Below are 16,248 nucleotides of genomic sequence, written 5' to 3' on the forward strand. Positions count from 1 at the left end.
GGTCTTCCTGGGCTCTTTTTTTTTTTTTTTTTTTTAAGCCTATCACATGCCCCTTAGTAAAAACCTAGTTGTGGTTTTCAAGTACAAGTGTCATAATGAATGTGAGAGCAGAAGAAAAGCTTTTTAGAAAATATACTTTCAAACTCTCTCATTTTACACAGAAGGAAAGAGTAGACCAAGAGTGACTACCCAGAGCCATACCATCTACTTGTACAAGAGCAGTACTAGAGCCACATCTCCTGCCTCTTGGTCCCTTGCTGTTCTCATCCGTGCTTGCTCATTGCTCTGTCTTCTGGGTTAGAGGGGAGTGAGGGCCCCAAGATGTCATCCCAGAACAGAAAGCATAGTGTCCTTCCTTTTCTTTTTGCCTGCAGTCAAGCCAGGCAATGTGAGGAACATCATTCAGCACTTTGAGAACAGCCAGCAGTATGATGCCCCAGAACCGGGGACACAGCGACTCTCAACAGGAAGCTTTCCTGAGGACCTGCTGGAGAGTGACAGGTAGCAATGGCTGGATGGGGCTTGCCAGCTGCCCAAGGCACTGAGCAGGGCAGGGTTTGGCACTAGGGTTTGATTCCAGCTGCCTTATCCCTCTCCACTAGATGATAAGGTCCCACTGTGGAACTTTCTTCCCCTGCCCCCAACTTTCCTGTCCCAGATAGCTTTAGAAGACCCCAAATGTGTTAGCAGTCAGGCAAGTGGAAGAGCAAGCAAAGAAAATCAGAATCCATATGCTTTGAAAATTTCATTTGGATTCACCCTGACTACTACTACTAAGATTGATCTGTACTATATTATACTACAACTAATCAGAAAACACTAAATGACAAGGTTAAAAAAGACTGGAGTGGGGAAGGGAAGGAAAGTCCTGGAAATGAAAAGATCCCAAAATAAAGTCTTTGCCTGCAGGAAAAAAGCACTAGAGAGGAGGTTCTGCAGGGCACTTTTAAGACGCAGTTTAACTGTAGGCATCAGCTGTTCACATCAGCAAGGACATGCTGAGTGCGTTCATTCAAAACAGACTGCTTCTCCCAAGAAGAAACGGGGAATTGAGACTGACATCTCTTATATTCCTCATCTCTGTCAGGTTCTAACAAGAATCTTTGTGGGGTTTTAACATACTCTCGGACTAACTTGCTCTTAAATGGCGTGACAGCAATCAGGTCATGCCAAAGGTCTACACAGCCAACACATAAAATAAAGATTGCCTGTAGTCAGAAATATTCATGCAGATTCCTCAAGTCTCCCTTGAGGAAAGGTACTGCAGTCTGTGTACAGGAAAATAATCTTTTGTGTTTACTAAAGTCAGCCACCGAGCTGGAATAGAGGAAGACATAGAAGCAAGTCAGTAGTTAACTCTGGATGGTCATGCCATTTTGCCTTTGAAATAACTAGTTATCAAACATTTTTGGCTTGACTGCAAAGATTATTCCCTTCTGTTCATATTAAGCCTTTATAAACTTAGTGCATTTTGAAAGGTTTTGTCCTAGTGAGAATTGACAAAGATTTAGGGTGATAAATGTTAGATTTGTACTTTGGGGAGAGTGAGAGTTCTATTATCAGTGGGTTAATTAAAGACAAATTATGTGATTACTGTGCTCATATAATTGTACCAAATATTTTAAGACTATAAGACATTGTCAACACTTCTTGAGAACCTTTGAGACCTTTTACAAACTTGCAGTCATCACCTTGCTAGGAAATTGTTTTCCCCCTGCTTAAGATTTTCACCAGAATCCTAAAGGTACTCTAAGCAGAAGCCTTTGGATGTGATGATGATAAGTTCATTGACATTCTTGGGAAACAAGTATTAGCAGCAAGGTGGGTGTGAGGTGGTTGCAGATGCTCACCAGGTATAAATGCATCAGTTCCAGAAGATAGGACCCTGGGAACTTTTGACCAGAGGTAGACTCTGCCTCACTTCTTGGTAGGAGTGTCACTCATTTCTGGGTGTTTGTAGGAAGGTGTGTGGCTCTGTAGCTCCATTACACCACCACAGGAGGTTTGTGTGCAGATATGACCCATTGAGGTCACCCTGAAAAGTGTTTTTGAGTTGCTCTAGGTTGGAATTCTTCTAACAAGTTTCGGGGGGTAAGTTTAGTAGGGAATCAGCTTCACAGTTAGTTTTCTAACCCAGCAGACCAACTCTCAGGCCCCAAGAGGTGAGCTCAATTTTGAATCCTCCGGCAGTTTGGAGACTTGATGAATGGAGACCAAGGCGCTTGGCTCCCTCGCTGCAGCAGCCCACTGTGCTATTAAGAACTCACTGCAGACATCCAGGCCTTCTGTGGTTTCAGAAGCAGAGCAGGATGTAGATTAGTAATAATGTCAGCAAAACCAGGACGGGGGGGGTGCGCAAAAGGGGGACATCAGGGGCAGCTAGGGGTCAGCAATGCCAGCTGTCTCACGGCTGATGCACCACAGGACTCACAGAGCGCAGCAAGGCCCAGTCATCGGCATCTCATCAGACCCCAGGGACACTCAGTAGCGCCTGGCTCCTGCCTATCTGTTACCAGACCCTTGACGCAGCCTCCCCAGCCCGTCTGCTCCCTGGAGAGGAAATGGAAGCTTAGGAAGGGTACTGTTAGGATAAGATGGGAGAAATCCACGTGAGCTAGCGTGCCACACTCCAACGGCTATTGGGGACAACCTGCAGCACTGAGGCACCCTTGAGATGGGGCACCAGGTAAAAGCTGGCCAGAATGTAAGAGCCCAAAGTCTCCTGTTCATCCTCCCTAGTTCACGCTCAGAGATTCGCCTAGGCCGCTCGGAGAGCCTTAAGGGCCGGGAAGAGATGAAACGGTCTCGGAAAGCAGAGAATGTGCCCCGCTCTCGAAGTGATGTTGACATGGATGCAGCTGCTGAAGCCACTCGCCTCCACCAGTCAGCCTCGTCTTCTGCCTCCAGCCTCTCCACCAGGTGAGCAACCTCAGGCAGCGCCACCCACCCCTGTCTGGGCCTGAGGCATACATACGGTGTTGCTAAGAGTTGATATTCCCTCCTTTTGCAGGTCTCTTGAGAACCCAACCCCTCCCTTTACCCCCAAAATGGGCCGCAGGTGAGTGCTGATACAGTGGTTCCTCCAATTGGCATCTCTGTGGCCCATTTGTACTTGGCCACCTCCTACCCCAAGCCACTGGCTGGCTGGCTGTGCATCTTGTCTTCCTGGGCCCAGGGCAGGAGAGGGAAAGACAAACCCTGAGTGTGAGCTCTTCCACTCAAGAGAAACTGAGCTGCCGCTTTTCCCCCAGGAGCATCGAGTCCCCCAGCCTGGGCTTCTGCACAGATGCCCTCCTTCCCCATCTTTTAGAGGATGATCTGGGCCAATTGTCTGACCTGGAGCCAGAGCCAGATGCTCAGAACTGGCAGCATACAGTGGGCAAGGACGTGGTAGCTGGGCTGACCCAGAGGGAGATCGACCGACAGGAGGTCATCAATGGTGAGAACCTCCTCAGCTTCCCCGGTTTCCACTCATACCTGGTGGGGATAGGTCCAGAGCACCTAAGACACAGTGTGGGAAAGAAGAGAATAGTGTGGGGGGTCTCAGGGACAGGGACAGGGACAGGTCCACCTCAGTTCAGGCCTAGTGTGAGAGAACATTGGCTATCATCTGAAACCATCATTCTAGTTCCCCCCCAAAAGTGGGGTGGTATGGCAACCAGGTCATGACTCTGGATACTTTCTCATCTGTTTTCTTCATCTTTCCACCCCTTCTTGTCAAACCTGCACTCAGAACTGTTTGTGACTGAAGCTTCTCACCTGCGCACACTCCGGGTCCTGGACCTCATCTTCTACCAGAGAATGAAGAAGGAGAATCTGATGCCCCGGGAAGAGCTGGCCCGCCTCTTCCCTAACCTGCCTGAACTCATAGAGATCCACAGTAAGGAGCTGTTCCCTTACTGCCAGCCTGCAGCTTCTGATCTGGCCCCCTGCCTGACCTTTCTGAGCAGATAACCCCCACCAGTCCTCTCGTGAGAGGAAAGCTGATAGGCAACTTGGTACAAGCCCTCCTGTTCCCCCGTGTAAAATGGTTTCCAGACCTTTCCCCATACCACTGCTGCCAAAGACCATTTTTCCTGGTCACAAAGTACCTGACAGTACAGCTCACCCCCAGGCATTTCTGTGTGTCTTCTCCTCACGCCAGATTCCCTGTGTGAAGCCATGAAGAAGCTTCGGGATGAGGGCCCCATCATCAAAGAGATCAGTGACCTCATGCTAGCTCGGGTATGACTTCATACTTTTACCATATGGCGAGGAAGAGATTGGATTGGCAGGTCCCATTACCCAAGGCTAGGGACTTTTGATAGAGGAGGAAATAACCAGGGAGCTCTGAGACCTGGTATTTATCCTTCCTTTTCAGTTTGATGGTCCTGCCCAAGAGGAACTCCAGCAAGTGGCTGCACAGTTCTGTTCCTATCAGTCAATAGCTCTAGAGTTGATCAAAACCAAACAGCGCAAAGAGAGCCGATTCCAGCTCTTCATGCAGGTATGTCCTGGACTATGCCTCAGCCTCCCTCTTCTCCATCTAGGTCGCCAAGGATCTCCTGATCTTCTTCCTCCAACCCCCCACCCTCTTGTCTCCTCTGCGAAGGACACCCAGCAATGCCCTCCATCCATTTGTCCCACCCCACATCGGTGTTGTGAAGCTTAGATGTCTTCTAGAGCTAGAGACCACCCTAGATTGCTCATCTACCAATACCAGTGTGCACTTAGATCTCAGTTTCCTTGTCTGTAAAAGAAAATACCTGCCATTCTATTTTGACCTTTTCCTTGGGTTATTGTCACCCAGTTGTCCCATTGTTTCTGAGAAACCCAACTAGACTTAGGACCCTACTTGGCATTTTCACACCCATCTTGGCCCCAAGCCTTTAATTCATGAGTTGATATCTTTCTCTGCCTGCCTCCTGCTGTCTAGGAAGCTGAGAGCCACCCTCAGTGCCGGAGGCTGCAGCTCAGAGACCTCATCATCTCCGAGATGCAGCGACTCACCAAGTACCCACTGCTGCTGGAAAACATCATCAAGCACACAGAGGGTATGCAGGAGGGAGTCTGCTGGCCTCTAGCAGGCCTCCCAGACCCTCACACTGGTATTACTTTGCAACCTTAGCCAAGTCACTGGACTTTTGTAGTCTTAAGTGTCTTCTACTGTTATGACTTTCAAAGAAGAAAATGATTGTAAATATAGGGCATGCAGTAGCAGAAAGGGCCAGCGCTAGTACTGAACTGCATGAGGACTTTGTACAGACAGATTAGCACAGCTTCTGCATGGACTCGCCAGCAGGCCCAGGAGTGCACTGTGGTCCCTTGAATGATCGTAGTCTCACGCCAAGGGCCAGCTTTTCTCCTGCTGGACACCTGTGTGCATTGCACAAAGACACGGTGTTGCATGATGACACTAGAGGAGCAGAGGACTGGCCAAATGAGGGGTCCTGGCCCCAGGGGTCTGCCACCACGGCTGTCATTGTCCCTGAGATCCTGAGCATCGTTCACTCCTTCAAATTTCACACAACTGGAGTCAGGAGAGAGGGGTGTTGAGAACCTCTTAATCCTGGCCAATAACCATAGCAGAATGAGCTGTGGTCTAGGAGTGAAGTGAGACCCCAGCCAGTTAATGTCTTCACCCCAGTGTCTAAAACCCCAGGACGCTCAGGAAAAGTCACTCTACCCTAAGAGGTCCTCTGGTTACCAAGGTCAACTTGCCCCAACCCCTGCTGCTGGTTTGAGGCAAATCAGCAACCACAGTAGTGGGTAGGCAGGTGATGTCTGAGCCCGTGGTGCAGTCTCTGGGCGGGAGGGAGCCCCTGACCACCCCCTCTGTCCCTTCTTGGGTTAGTTGGCACACCTGAGTATGAGAAGCTCTGCCGGGCTCGAGACCATTGTCGGGAGATTCTCAAGTTTGTGAATGAAGCCGTGAAGCAGACAGAGAACCGGCACCGGTTAGAGGGCTACCAAAAACGCCTGGATGCCACCGCCTTGGAGAGGGCCAGCAACCCTCTGGCTGCAGAGTTCAAGGTAGGAAGCAGAGGGCAAAGCACTGGGCCCCTTTCCACTCACCTCATGGGCACCCTAGGAGCAGAACTCTGACAGGCCTAGAGTCTGGGAGGTAGGAGACTTAGGAAATAAACCCTGTGGTCTTGGTCACCCGTGCCCAGATAGACAGCGGCAGACTGCCACCAAGTGAGGACTAAATATTAGAACTCAGCCCCCAGAGAGCAGGGGTTGGGGTAGGGCTTGAGGTAAAGGTGGAGATCATTGGGAGGGAATAAAGCTGAAGAAAAGGGCAGGAAAGGTGGTAGGGTTTGGAAGGAGCCCAAGCCAGAGCCACTGGGGTGTCTTGCAGTAGCATTTGGTGCATGGCTTCATGATCACCTTTTTACTTTTCTCTGTGTCCCATGAGATTAAACAGGCAGGGACTGCTTCCTCTTCATCACTGACTCCCAGCACCTTAACACAAGGTCTACACAGTAGGTTCTTGAATGATTGAGTGATGGTGTGATGGTGTCTTCTTAACAGAGCCTGGATCTTACAACCAGGAAGATGATCCATGAGGGGCCCCTGACCTGGAGGATTAGCAAGGATAAGACTTTGGGTATGTGTCAGGGGACTGGGGCTAGGAGGAGATCTGTGGTAGGGGGCCTTCTCTCTGTTGCATAAGCCCTGGAACCTGTTGCTCTAAATGGGTAGGGAGGGGCTGGGTTTGTGCTCAGTGGTAGAGCACTTGCCTAGCATGCATGAGACCTTGGGCTCCATCCCAGCATGGCAAATACATACATACACATATATGTGCATACATAGAAAGATAGCCAGCATGGTGTGGGGCACTTGCTACATAACTGGGTTAGTGGCTTGGGCATCCTTAAACACAGTACAGAAGGGGAGTGGCCAAAGAGAAACGAGTTGGGTTACCAGACTCCCAGGGCCTCCTGGGTCCTGGTGATAGGTTTCTGAGAGCCTCTGATCCCCTTGAGCGGATGAGGAACGAGTGGGCAGCGGGACATGCCTCACAACCCCCCAGACCTCCATGTGCTGCTGCTGGAGGACCTACTGGTGCTGCTGCAGAGACAGGACGAGAGGCTGCTACTTAAGTGCCACAGCAAGACAGCCGTGGGCTCCTCAGACAGCAAGCAGACCTTCAGCCCCGTGCTCAAGCTCAACGCTGTGCTCATTCGCTCCGTGGCCACAGGTACCTGTGAGGAGATGTCCCAGCTGGCCTGGGGCTCTGGGGTTATGAACACTATTAACTCGTCTCCAGCCAGCACTGGGTGATGTGGAGTTGGTAGGTTCTTACAATAATAATTGGTCAGCCGATCTGGGGCTTACCTGTGTAAGAACTTACCTGTGTTCCTTTCCTCCTATTGTGACCCAACCTAAGCACGAGGAAGTAGTCCAAGATAGGGCCAGGTGAGGGGTAGAATGGGTAAAGATGGACAACTTGAAGCAGGGTGGTCAATCCTCAAGGACAGTACTGGCCAGGATGTGGGTGTCCTGGGATCTGAGGATGTCAAAGCAGGGTTGGGGAGAATGGGTTTGGGCTAGAAGAGTAGGATAAGTCCTCTTGATACAAGAGTGCCTGGGACAGAGCATGGTTGCAGGAGATGAAGCACCCGTAGCACAGAGCCCAGTCCAGTGGTCAGCAAGCAGCAAATAGCGAGGAGTACGGTGTACATGAGGAAAGGCTTGGGAACAGGAGTAGGCAACCACATGCTCTGGCTCACCTTTACCTGTAACCTGGGAGTGACACCTACCGACCTCTCCAGGGGATCAAAAGGGCTACTGGAGCCTGGTGCAGTGGCACACGCCTGTAATCCAGTTACTCGGAAGACTGAGGCAGGAGGATCACAAGTTTGAGTCCTGAGCCACTTAATGAGACCCTATTCAAAATAAAAAGGACTGGGCCGAGAACCCCTGGATTCAATGCCCAACACCAAAAAATAAAGGGCTGCTGGTTATGAAAAGGTTCTGTAAACCCTAAGCTCTGTACAAGTCAACCCTCACTGTTTTTAGAGCAGAGGGCAATGGGGCAGCCATGAAAGACAACATTAGGGGTCCCAGAATTGGTTCTGTCTCTTGCTGCATTACTCATCCATGTTGTGGGCCAGAGTTTCCATGTCTACCTCCTGTCACCTGGCCCAGGTGCAGTCACATCTGCTCTCCCCTTCCCCATTACAGACCCTTCCACCTTCCTTTCCTCACACAGATAAACGGGCCTTCTTCATCATCTGCACCTCCGAACTGGGCCCTCCTCAGATCTATGAGCTGGTCGCGTTGACGTCATCAGACAAGAACACGTGAGGATTGATGGGGGGGGCCCATGTAACTGCCATCCCTTAGGGACCAGGGTGGTGTGTATGCAGGTGGTGGACAGTGGCCAGGTCTGGGCCCCAGAGCAGTCCCTGAATCGGGAGCTGGGAAGGGAAGAGGGAGGCAGGACAGTGCAGACAAGTTGTGAGTCATTATTCCCGTACTGTCACCAGTCGTGTTCTTCCACCAGACCATCCACTCGCCCTGCCCCCGAACAGTGGCTGCCAGAGGTGACATGGCACAGTGGAAGGAGACAGGTTGAGTCAGACAGCTTCTCAACCTTGAGGTTTTTGTAGAATGCGGATAATGACACCCGTTAGAGTTATTTTGAGAGAGAAAGTAGACACAAAGTGCTTAGCACAGGGCTCTACAGAGGCTTGGTATCCAGTCATTGGTGGCTGCAAGTCATATGAACCCAAGAGAACCACAGTCCGCGAAGAAGTGGGTGTCCACCAGGCAGCAGGTCCCAGGATCAGGGAGTGGAGAGGGCTTTGAAGCTTTGGAGCAGCGGGATCTTCAGGGGACAAGGCGTGCGCCTGGCCTTGTTCTCACCACCAGTCCTCTCTGTTCCTGCCGAGCAACAGATGGATGGAGCTCTTAGAAGAGGCCGTGCGGAACGCCACCAGGCACCCTGGAGCTGCCCCAACGCCCACCCATCCCCCACCCCGGGGCCCTCAGGAGCCACCGGCCCCCTGCAGGTGCAGTGCTTAGCCCTCTAGGCACCACCGCCCTCCCTACTCCAAGCTGTCTGTTTCCTACTGCTTCCGAGCCCTTCACCTGGGGTGGCCAGTCTCAGCAAGGAAGTGCCTGCAGGGAAACAAGCCCCAGCAGTGGAGAGCTGCCCGCCTCTCTTCTGCCCGCCTCTCTCTTCTGCCCGCCTCCTCTCCCCCACAGCCACTCACCTGGCTATAATGGAAACTTCACCTGGAGTAGAATTCAGGGTGTAGATGGGGGCACCCGAGGAACTGGGCCAGTATCCACCCCCTGTCCAGGTTGCCAGCCTGTCCAGACCGATGTCCAACAGATGAAGCCCAGCAACTCCCTTCTCAGACTCTACTCCTTTGTTGCGCCTTCTAACTGGGGAGTCCAGGGTGGGATTCATGACATGTCAGCATCAGCCAGAATTGATGGAAGGTAGTCCTGTGCTCACCTTGGTCCGGTTCTTCCCTCAGGGTAGTACTGGATGATTCAGAAGTGTTCCATAGCGAGCCAGAATCCGAGGAGCTCCCTGGAGGTGAGGCCCTGGAGTGTCTTGTCGGAGTCCAGTTCTGTCCTTTTTTCATAGGTGTGGGTCGGGTGGGGTGGTGGGGTGACGGGAGAGTCCATCAGAACCATATATAAAGTTTTGATAAAATGAATAAAGAAGAAACGGGGGGGGGGGGAGTATGGGAGAGGAAGGTGGACAGACCAACAGACTGAAGATGGTGTGCACCAGCTCACTTACCCAGACTCCTCCTCCCCTGGTGACAGGGCTAGTAGCAGAGGAAGAGAGGAGCAGTGTGGTCAGGTCCAAGGGCCCTTGGGCTTTAGCCAGGGATTGCTGCTGGAGAGAAGGTGGCATGTGGAGAACAGGAAGCATTAGGATGCGGGGCAGGGTGGGGGCACAAACAGTTAAGGGGTAATTACTGGGACGGGATGAGGTGGGCAGTTCTCAGATTTCTTATTGAAAGTTTGTATGTGAAATAACAAAGGATCTTGGGTTTGGAGAAAAATCTTGGCTCCCTGGCTGTATCCCTTTTCTGTTTCCTTCTGCTTAGAACGTTCTTCCTCCTCACTCCCACCCTCCATACAGCTAGTGATATCTCCTGTCACTGTGTAGTTTAAACTGTGGCACTGCTGATGGGAGCCCTGCACTGGCTGTGTGTGGTCATCACCTTCTAGCAGACTATGTAATTTACTTATTCACTTAGTTATTCTGTGACCCTCCCAACCCCAGGCAGAGGTCTTTGTTCTGTCTGCTGATGTATGCCAAGGACCTAGGACAGTGGCCGGCCACAGAAGGGGCTAGGCCAACTTCCGTGGAACCTATCAGTCAGTGTGCCCAGCTCTTTGGAGCCACAGCTGGCTATGGGCTCACCCCATCTTTTCCCTCTCTTTTACTCTGCCTGACATCACCCCCCCCCCCGTCCAAAATAGGCACTGAATCCCAGCAGAGAGTCCAGGGGAAGCAGCCTAGGCCACCAGAGGATCCCGAGCAGGAGAGCAGTACAGAGGAAGAGGAGCCGGGTGCCATGCCTCACCTTCCTGCTTCCCTGGATGGAAGGAAAAGGGACCCCATCCAGCTGTCCCTCCCAGGCCCTCTGTTCATAGAAGGACTTGCTGATTCAGCCTTGGAAGATGGTGAGTGCCTTAGGACCCTGCTGCGATCAGCTCCTGGGTCCCCAAATAGCATGGCCCATGTGAACTTCACTCTCCACCTGCTCAGGGCCTCCCTGGTTGTGCTTGAGGAGAGAGAGGCAGAGACATTGGCTGGTTGGCTGGAACCCGCCAGCTTCCCCTGCCGCTGTGCTGGTGGGAGCAGGGAGAGCCACAGTGCCGCGCCTGCTCTGCACCTGCCCCCACTGCTGGTGTGCATGCGTGGCCCTGCCTGGGGAGCCATCACCCTGTTTTTCCTCCAGTGGAGAACCTGCGGCGCCTGATCCTGTGGAGCCTGCTGCCAGGACACACTGTGGACACTCCAGCTGTTGGGGAGCCCGAAGATGACCTGACACCTACCCCTTCTGTCATCAGCATCACCTCTCACCCCTGGGACCCAGGCTCCCCAGGACAGGCTCCTGCTGGGGATGATGGAGACAATACCCAGCTTCTGGGGCCAGAAGGGGCCCAGGCAGAGCAAAAAGACACAGCGCTCTGTTCTCTGGCACACCTGCCCCCAAGGACCAGAAACTCTGGCATCTGGGAGTCTCCTGAGCTGGATAGGAGTCCACCTGAAGAGGCTCCAGGCACAGAGGCAGCAGGAAGTTACAAAGTTGTAAGAAAAGGTAAAATACGTGAGTGGGTCCATGGGAGACAGGCAACCCCCTTTTGCTGGGGAAGTGGCAAGTCTCACGCAGCTGCTTCCTTTCCCCGTTCCCTGGGTACTGTGTGATCAGAAGCTGGTGTGGGTCCTGGGGGAAGGACAGAGAGGATATGAAGTCCCTGGAGTCGCACAGCTCAGGTCCAAAGCACTAGCTCTGCCATTTAATGTCTGCATGACCTCAGACAAAATGCCAATCATCTCTGAAGTCTGTTCTGTAATCTGTGAGGACATTTCGTACTGCCTGGCACCAGTCAACTACCAATAAAGTTCCCGTTCTTCACCCACCTTTTACTCCTAAGGAAGGATAATGAGCCTTCTTCCCAAGAGCCTTAGACTCGGGAAGACAAGGGCAGATGTTTTTGCAGCCAGCCACTCACTCCAGATAGCAGTGGTGAGAATAGCTAGGAGTAGAGGGACTTCAAGACAAGCTGGGAAGACCTCGGAGAGCAAGGGGCTGTGGCCAAGTAAATAAGGTGGTGGGGAGGGCGGCCTATGGACGGCTGTGGGACAAGGCTAGCTGCAGGGGGCTGAGGCCAGTTCTGTGAGGTCAAGGCGAGACAGCCAGCTACCAGAAAGAGGAGGCTGAACTGAGGCATGTGGCAGGAAGACAAGTGAGGTCTGTCACCCACAGAGCCTCCTGCCCCCTCCATGCCCACTCCACCTCCTGCTCCTGCCTCTCCTGGGTTTCTGGGAACTGACCTTCCTTCCTCTTGGTGAAGTGGTGGAAAGTCCTCCGCAGCCTCCTGGGACGGGTTGTGGGTGATCTTGTGTTCACTTTGTTCTTCCCCTTTCTTGTTTTCTGCCACCCCCACTTCTTCCCTCTCCTCCTGCTCTCCCTTTCCTGTTCTTGTGTTTTGGTCTTTCCTGTCTCTGGTGGTGGTGGTGGTGGTGGCGGTGCAGCTGAGGTGGCAGGCAGCAAGGTTGTCCCTGCACTACCAGAGAGTGGCCAGTCCAAGCCTGAGCCACCCGAAGTGGAAGGCGCATCACAGGCTACGGGTAATCAATCACCTTCTCCTTGAGCCACAGCCAGGCCAGGCTGGAGCAGGGGACTGTGGGCAGAGCTGGACCTTGGGTATCAGACCCCACCCAACACACGCTGCCCTACACACTCACTCGACTGTCTGGAATGGGCAGGTAGCAGCGTGTGGGCTCCGAAACGGAATAGATCCCACACCGTCAAGTCCAGTCTCCGGCTCTCAGAAACCACTCGCCCAGAGGTGTCCAGCCCCCTTTCAGACCTTGGGCTTGACACCTAGACTTTTGAGATACGAGGCAGGAAGTCTATGAGTGCCCAGGGCCCTGGCACTCCAAACAGCCCCACCCAGCCCCCTTATGCCACTGTGGGAACAGGCTACTCAGCCTCCCAGGTTCTTCAGTACTTACCCATCCTGCTGCCTTCAGGGACCCTCTGCCCTCTTCCTCTGGCTGCCTCTGACCTCGGATGGGTCGAGGTGCCCACGTGGTGAGGTACGGGACAGGGGCAGTGTTGAAATTCATCCCCAGAACTTAAGCTGAGACAGGGTGAAAAAGATCCCTGCCTTGGGCTGGGGATGTGGCTCAAGCGGTAGCTCACTCGCCTGGCATGCGTGCGGCCCGGGTTCGATCCTCAGCACCACATACCAACAAAGATGTTGTGTCCGCCGAGAACTAAAAAATATTAAAAAAAAAAAAGATCCCTGCCTGCTCCCCTTCAAAAGAATCTAAAACCAGCCCAACATCTTCCCCTTCCCTTCAAGAGGAGATGGGAGATCTTCGCGTTTTCCAAAAGAAATTATGGCCTTGCCCCTCTCCCTTTAGTTCACCACTGAGCTCCTTCTCCTGGCATGTGGCCAGCCTGAGCAAAATCACCATCTAGAGAGAGGGGTTTTACAGGCAGTGTGGGGGCCACGTTCTGCCAATCGGCATGGGAAATGGAGCGGGAGGGTGGCTTAGATGTGTCTGTGTGCCTCCTAACCTCTTCCTCTTGCTGTGGGCACAGGGAACTGTTTTTATGTCAGCATGCCAGCAGGACCCCTGGACTCCAGCACTGACTCTTCTGGGGCGCCCACAAGCCCCTCCCAGCCTGATCGCCACCCTGGCCTGCAGACACAGCCTCAGCCCCAGGTGCAGGGAAGCAGTGGAGACCAAAGACGCTCTAGCCGCTCTCTCCCTAGCCTGGCCCTCAGGGACGTGGGCAGGATCTTCCGCACCATTGAGCAGCTCACCCACAAGCTCAACAGGCTCAAGGTAAGGGACGCATTCCCTAGGAATGAGGTCTGTGTCTTCCTGGCCTCAGTCCACCCAGCCACATCCTTAAATCACAGTCCCATCCCCAGGGCCCAGCCTGGATTAGACAGTGTGACACCTTCTTCCCCCAGCAGCCTTATGAGTAGAAGGACTCTAGCAGACCTTGCCCCTGAAACTCTTCCAGGACATGGAACTGGCCCACAGAGAGCTACTGAAGTCCCTTGGAGGAGAGTCATCTGGTGGCACCACACCTGTGGGCAGTTTCCACACAGAGGCAGCCAGGTGGACAGACAGCTCCCTCTCACCTCCAGCCAAGGAAGCCCTGGCCTCTGACTCCCAGAACAGCCATGAACCAGGTTCCTGCCCTGAGGACGGTGAGTGAAGCCAGTTCCTGCCTCGGATCTACCACGAGGGAGGGGCCCAGCAGCTCAGGAGGAAATGGCCAGGGAGTGGGAGAGGTGTTTGCAGGGGTCCTATTCCCCCTTGAGTGTAACCCTCTCATCCCCTCAGTTTCAGAAAGGGCTTTTTTTAGAGAGGCCCACAAAAGTTCCCCTAAAGGTGGGAACCAGAACTGAAGCCTTGTGCTCTCATCAGAAGGTTCAGAACCGAGCAGGTGGGCCAGAGACACGTCCCAACTCAAGAAAGCCAAGCCCCGACGGCCTGACCTAGAGGCTTTGGGCGTGGCAAAGTGGGGCTCGGTAGATACCCCTGTTCAGGCTGGAGAAGAGAGCTTTGTCATGGTGGAGGGCCCAGAAGGGTGAACCTGAGGAAGCAGGTGGGCAGAGCACAGAGGTGGGCACCTCAGGCCTGGCCAGCTCCTCACCCTCACCATCCCCTACAGGCTTTGACGCCCCGCTGGACGATAGCGCCACAGACACATCACCTGGACTGTAGCCCTCCAGCCTCCTGTGGAAAAGGCCATAGAGGAACCGGATCAGCTGAGGCCGGGGGAGGGGGGGTGCTGCATGTTGCTTGGTCTGCTCAGAACGGAGTCAAGTTCCAGTGTCTTTTCCCTCCCTTTAGCCCACCCCTCCGAGGCCTTTGTCTCCTGAGCATGCTGACCGCTTCTGAAAGACCCCCGCTCAGAGTATGGGCGAGAGGAGGGGAGGAGGCTGCTGTATGAATGCACTTTCTCCCTCCCCTCTTCACAGGCCCCCCAGTGAGCAGGGCGCCTACCCCTCCTCTTTGTCACTTTGGTTTCTTATAAATATGTATGTATTGTATGTGCATCTTTGCTATTGTAAATAACTTGACCTTATTGTTTCTGTCCCTGGAGGGCTGGAGGTGGTTATAGAGGGACTGCTAAGGGAAGGGGGGCTTCACTGGCATCTCTGGTCAGCAACCAGGGTCAGGGCTGAAAGCAGAGCTAAACCAGACCACACGCCACTGTCCCCCAAGGACAAGAAGGTCTCCCGGCTCCAGCCCCACTTAGCTCCAGAGCCCCTCCTCCAGCCTGGTGCTGAGCTCCCCCCCGCTTCCTACAGCTCATCCCCAGCCTCCCTCTGTAGAAAACCCTGTAGCAGGTACGGAGCTGAAAACGGACCCCAGGAGAAGGGCTGGGGATTTAAATACTGGAGACCCTGAATTAATCCAGGACCATCCCAGGGGCCACTGCAGCACTGGCCCATGTCCTCACTCCACATCCCACTGAATAGAATATACACACTGTGCTAGGTGTATATATACATATATATATATATATATATATATATAAATATATATATAATATATAAAATATAGATATGGAAATGACTGTTTTGCTGTTAAGATAATGTATACTCTTATTTTCTTCCTTTCATGGTTAAGATTTTTTTTTTTTTTTTTAAGAAAAGTTAAATATTCTTCAATTGTGGTGTGTGTGATTCTTCGAACTACTACCCTAAAAGGCTCCCTTGAGGCTGGCCAGGAATACGGGGAGGGAACTGAGGCAGCCCCCCTCGACCTGAAACCTCCACATCCAGGCCTTACCATGTTTTCTCCCGGAGCTGCAGATGCCTGCTCCCTGAACAGAGGCTGGGCAAAGTAAGTTATAGTTCCTGCACACACAAAAACGTAAAAACCTGGGGCTGGGTGATGACTCAGTGGTACCGCACTCAGCTAGCACGTGTGGGGCCCTGGGTTCCATCCTCAGCACCACATAAACAGTAAATACAGGTACTGTGTCCATCTACAATTGGGGAAAAAAAAAAAAAAAAGTGCAAAAACATGCTAAACTCAGCTGGGCACTGTGGCACGTGCCTGTGATCCCAGCAACTCCGGAGGCTGAAGCAGGAGGATCACAAGTTCAAGACCAGCCCGGGCAACTCATACCCGGTCTCAGTGGTAGAGCACCCCTGCTTTCAACTCCCAGTGCCAAAAACAATCACAGCTCAGTTTACACATATAAAGGTGCAGGGGACCCCAGGGACCCAGGGAGCCACCCTCATTCAACAGCAGGAATATAAAACACAGTGGCGGCTCATCTTAGGCCTGGCCAGCTCCCCCCACCTCCCATAGACAGCCACGTCACCAGGACTAACCATCACTAAAATTATGGAGATAAAGATAAGGGCTGAAAGAGGTCCTCGAACCTCAGAGGCCTTGGGCAGGGGTAAAGAGAAGCTGGCCTGGCCCATCAGCATCGCGTATGGTAAGGTGCTCTGTGTGGGAGTTCAAAGAAATGGCAGGTTATTCCTGGAGACAGGCAGTGGGGGCCAACAGAG

The 16,248-nt window shown here is 52.8% G+C and overlaps 1 protein-coding gene across 12 annotated transcripts in view; it reads left to right on the top strand.

Moving 5' to 3' along the window:
• The window catches only part of Arhgef11 (Rho guanine nucleotide exchange factor 11), a 109,477-nt gene extending 94,702 nt beyond the window's left edge, over nt 1-14,775 (top strand). For 11 of the 12 annotated variants that reach the window (XM_021730551.3, XM_021730554.3, XM_021730552.3 and 8 more), the window contains 20 exons: nt 375-501; nt 2,740-2,919; nt 3,011-3,058; nt 3,252-3,439; nt 3,734-3,880; nt 4,145-4,224; nt 4,361-4,486; nt 4,916-5,033; nt 5,834-6,012; nt 6,514-6,589; nt 7,016-7,183; nt 8,198-8,288; nt 8,886-8,999; nt 9,474-9,535; nt 10,438-10,641; nt 10,920-11,282; nt 12,221-12,316; nt 13,299-13,546; nt 13,731-13,920; nt 14,388-14,775. In XM_021730551.3, coding sequence (XP_021586226.2) covers nt 375-501; nt 2,740-2,919; nt 3,011-3,058; nt 3,252-3,439; nt 3,734-3,880; nt 4,145-4,224; nt 4,361-4,486; nt 4,916-5,033; nt 5,834-6,012; nt 6,514-6,589; nt 7,016-7,183; nt 8,198-8,288; nt 8,886-8,999; nt 9,474-9,535; nt 10,438-10,641; nt 10,920-11,282; nt 12,221-12,316; nt 13,299-13,546; nt 13,731-13,920; nt 14,388-14,440 — 2,858 coding nt within the window. In that variant the 3' untranslated portion in view covers nt 14,441-14,775. The remainder of the gene's footprint in view (nt 1-374; nt 502-2,739; nt 2,920-3,010; nt 3,059-3,251; nt 3,440-3,733; nt 3,881-4,144; nt 4,225-4,360; nt 4,487-4,915; nt 5,034-5,833; nt 6,013-6,513; nt 6,590-7,015; nt 7,184-8,197; nt 8,289-8,885; nt 9,000-9,473; nt 9,536-10,437; nt 10,642-10,919; nt 11,283-12,220; nt 12,317-13,298; nt 13,547-13,730; nt 13,921-14,387) is intronic. The other variant, XM_078027337.1, reaches the window with a different exon arrangement.
• The last annotated feature ends 1,473 nt before the right edge of the window (nt 14,776-16,248 follow it).

Source organism: Ictidomys tridecemlineatus, chromosome 11, assembly GCF_052094955.1.
Source record: "Ictidomys tridecemlineatus isolate mIctTri1 chromosome 11, mIctTri1.hap1, whole genome shotgun sequence".
Lineage (NCBI taxonomy): Eukaryota > Metazoa > Chordata > Mammalia > Rodentia > Sciuridae > Ictidomys > Ictidomys tridecemlineatus.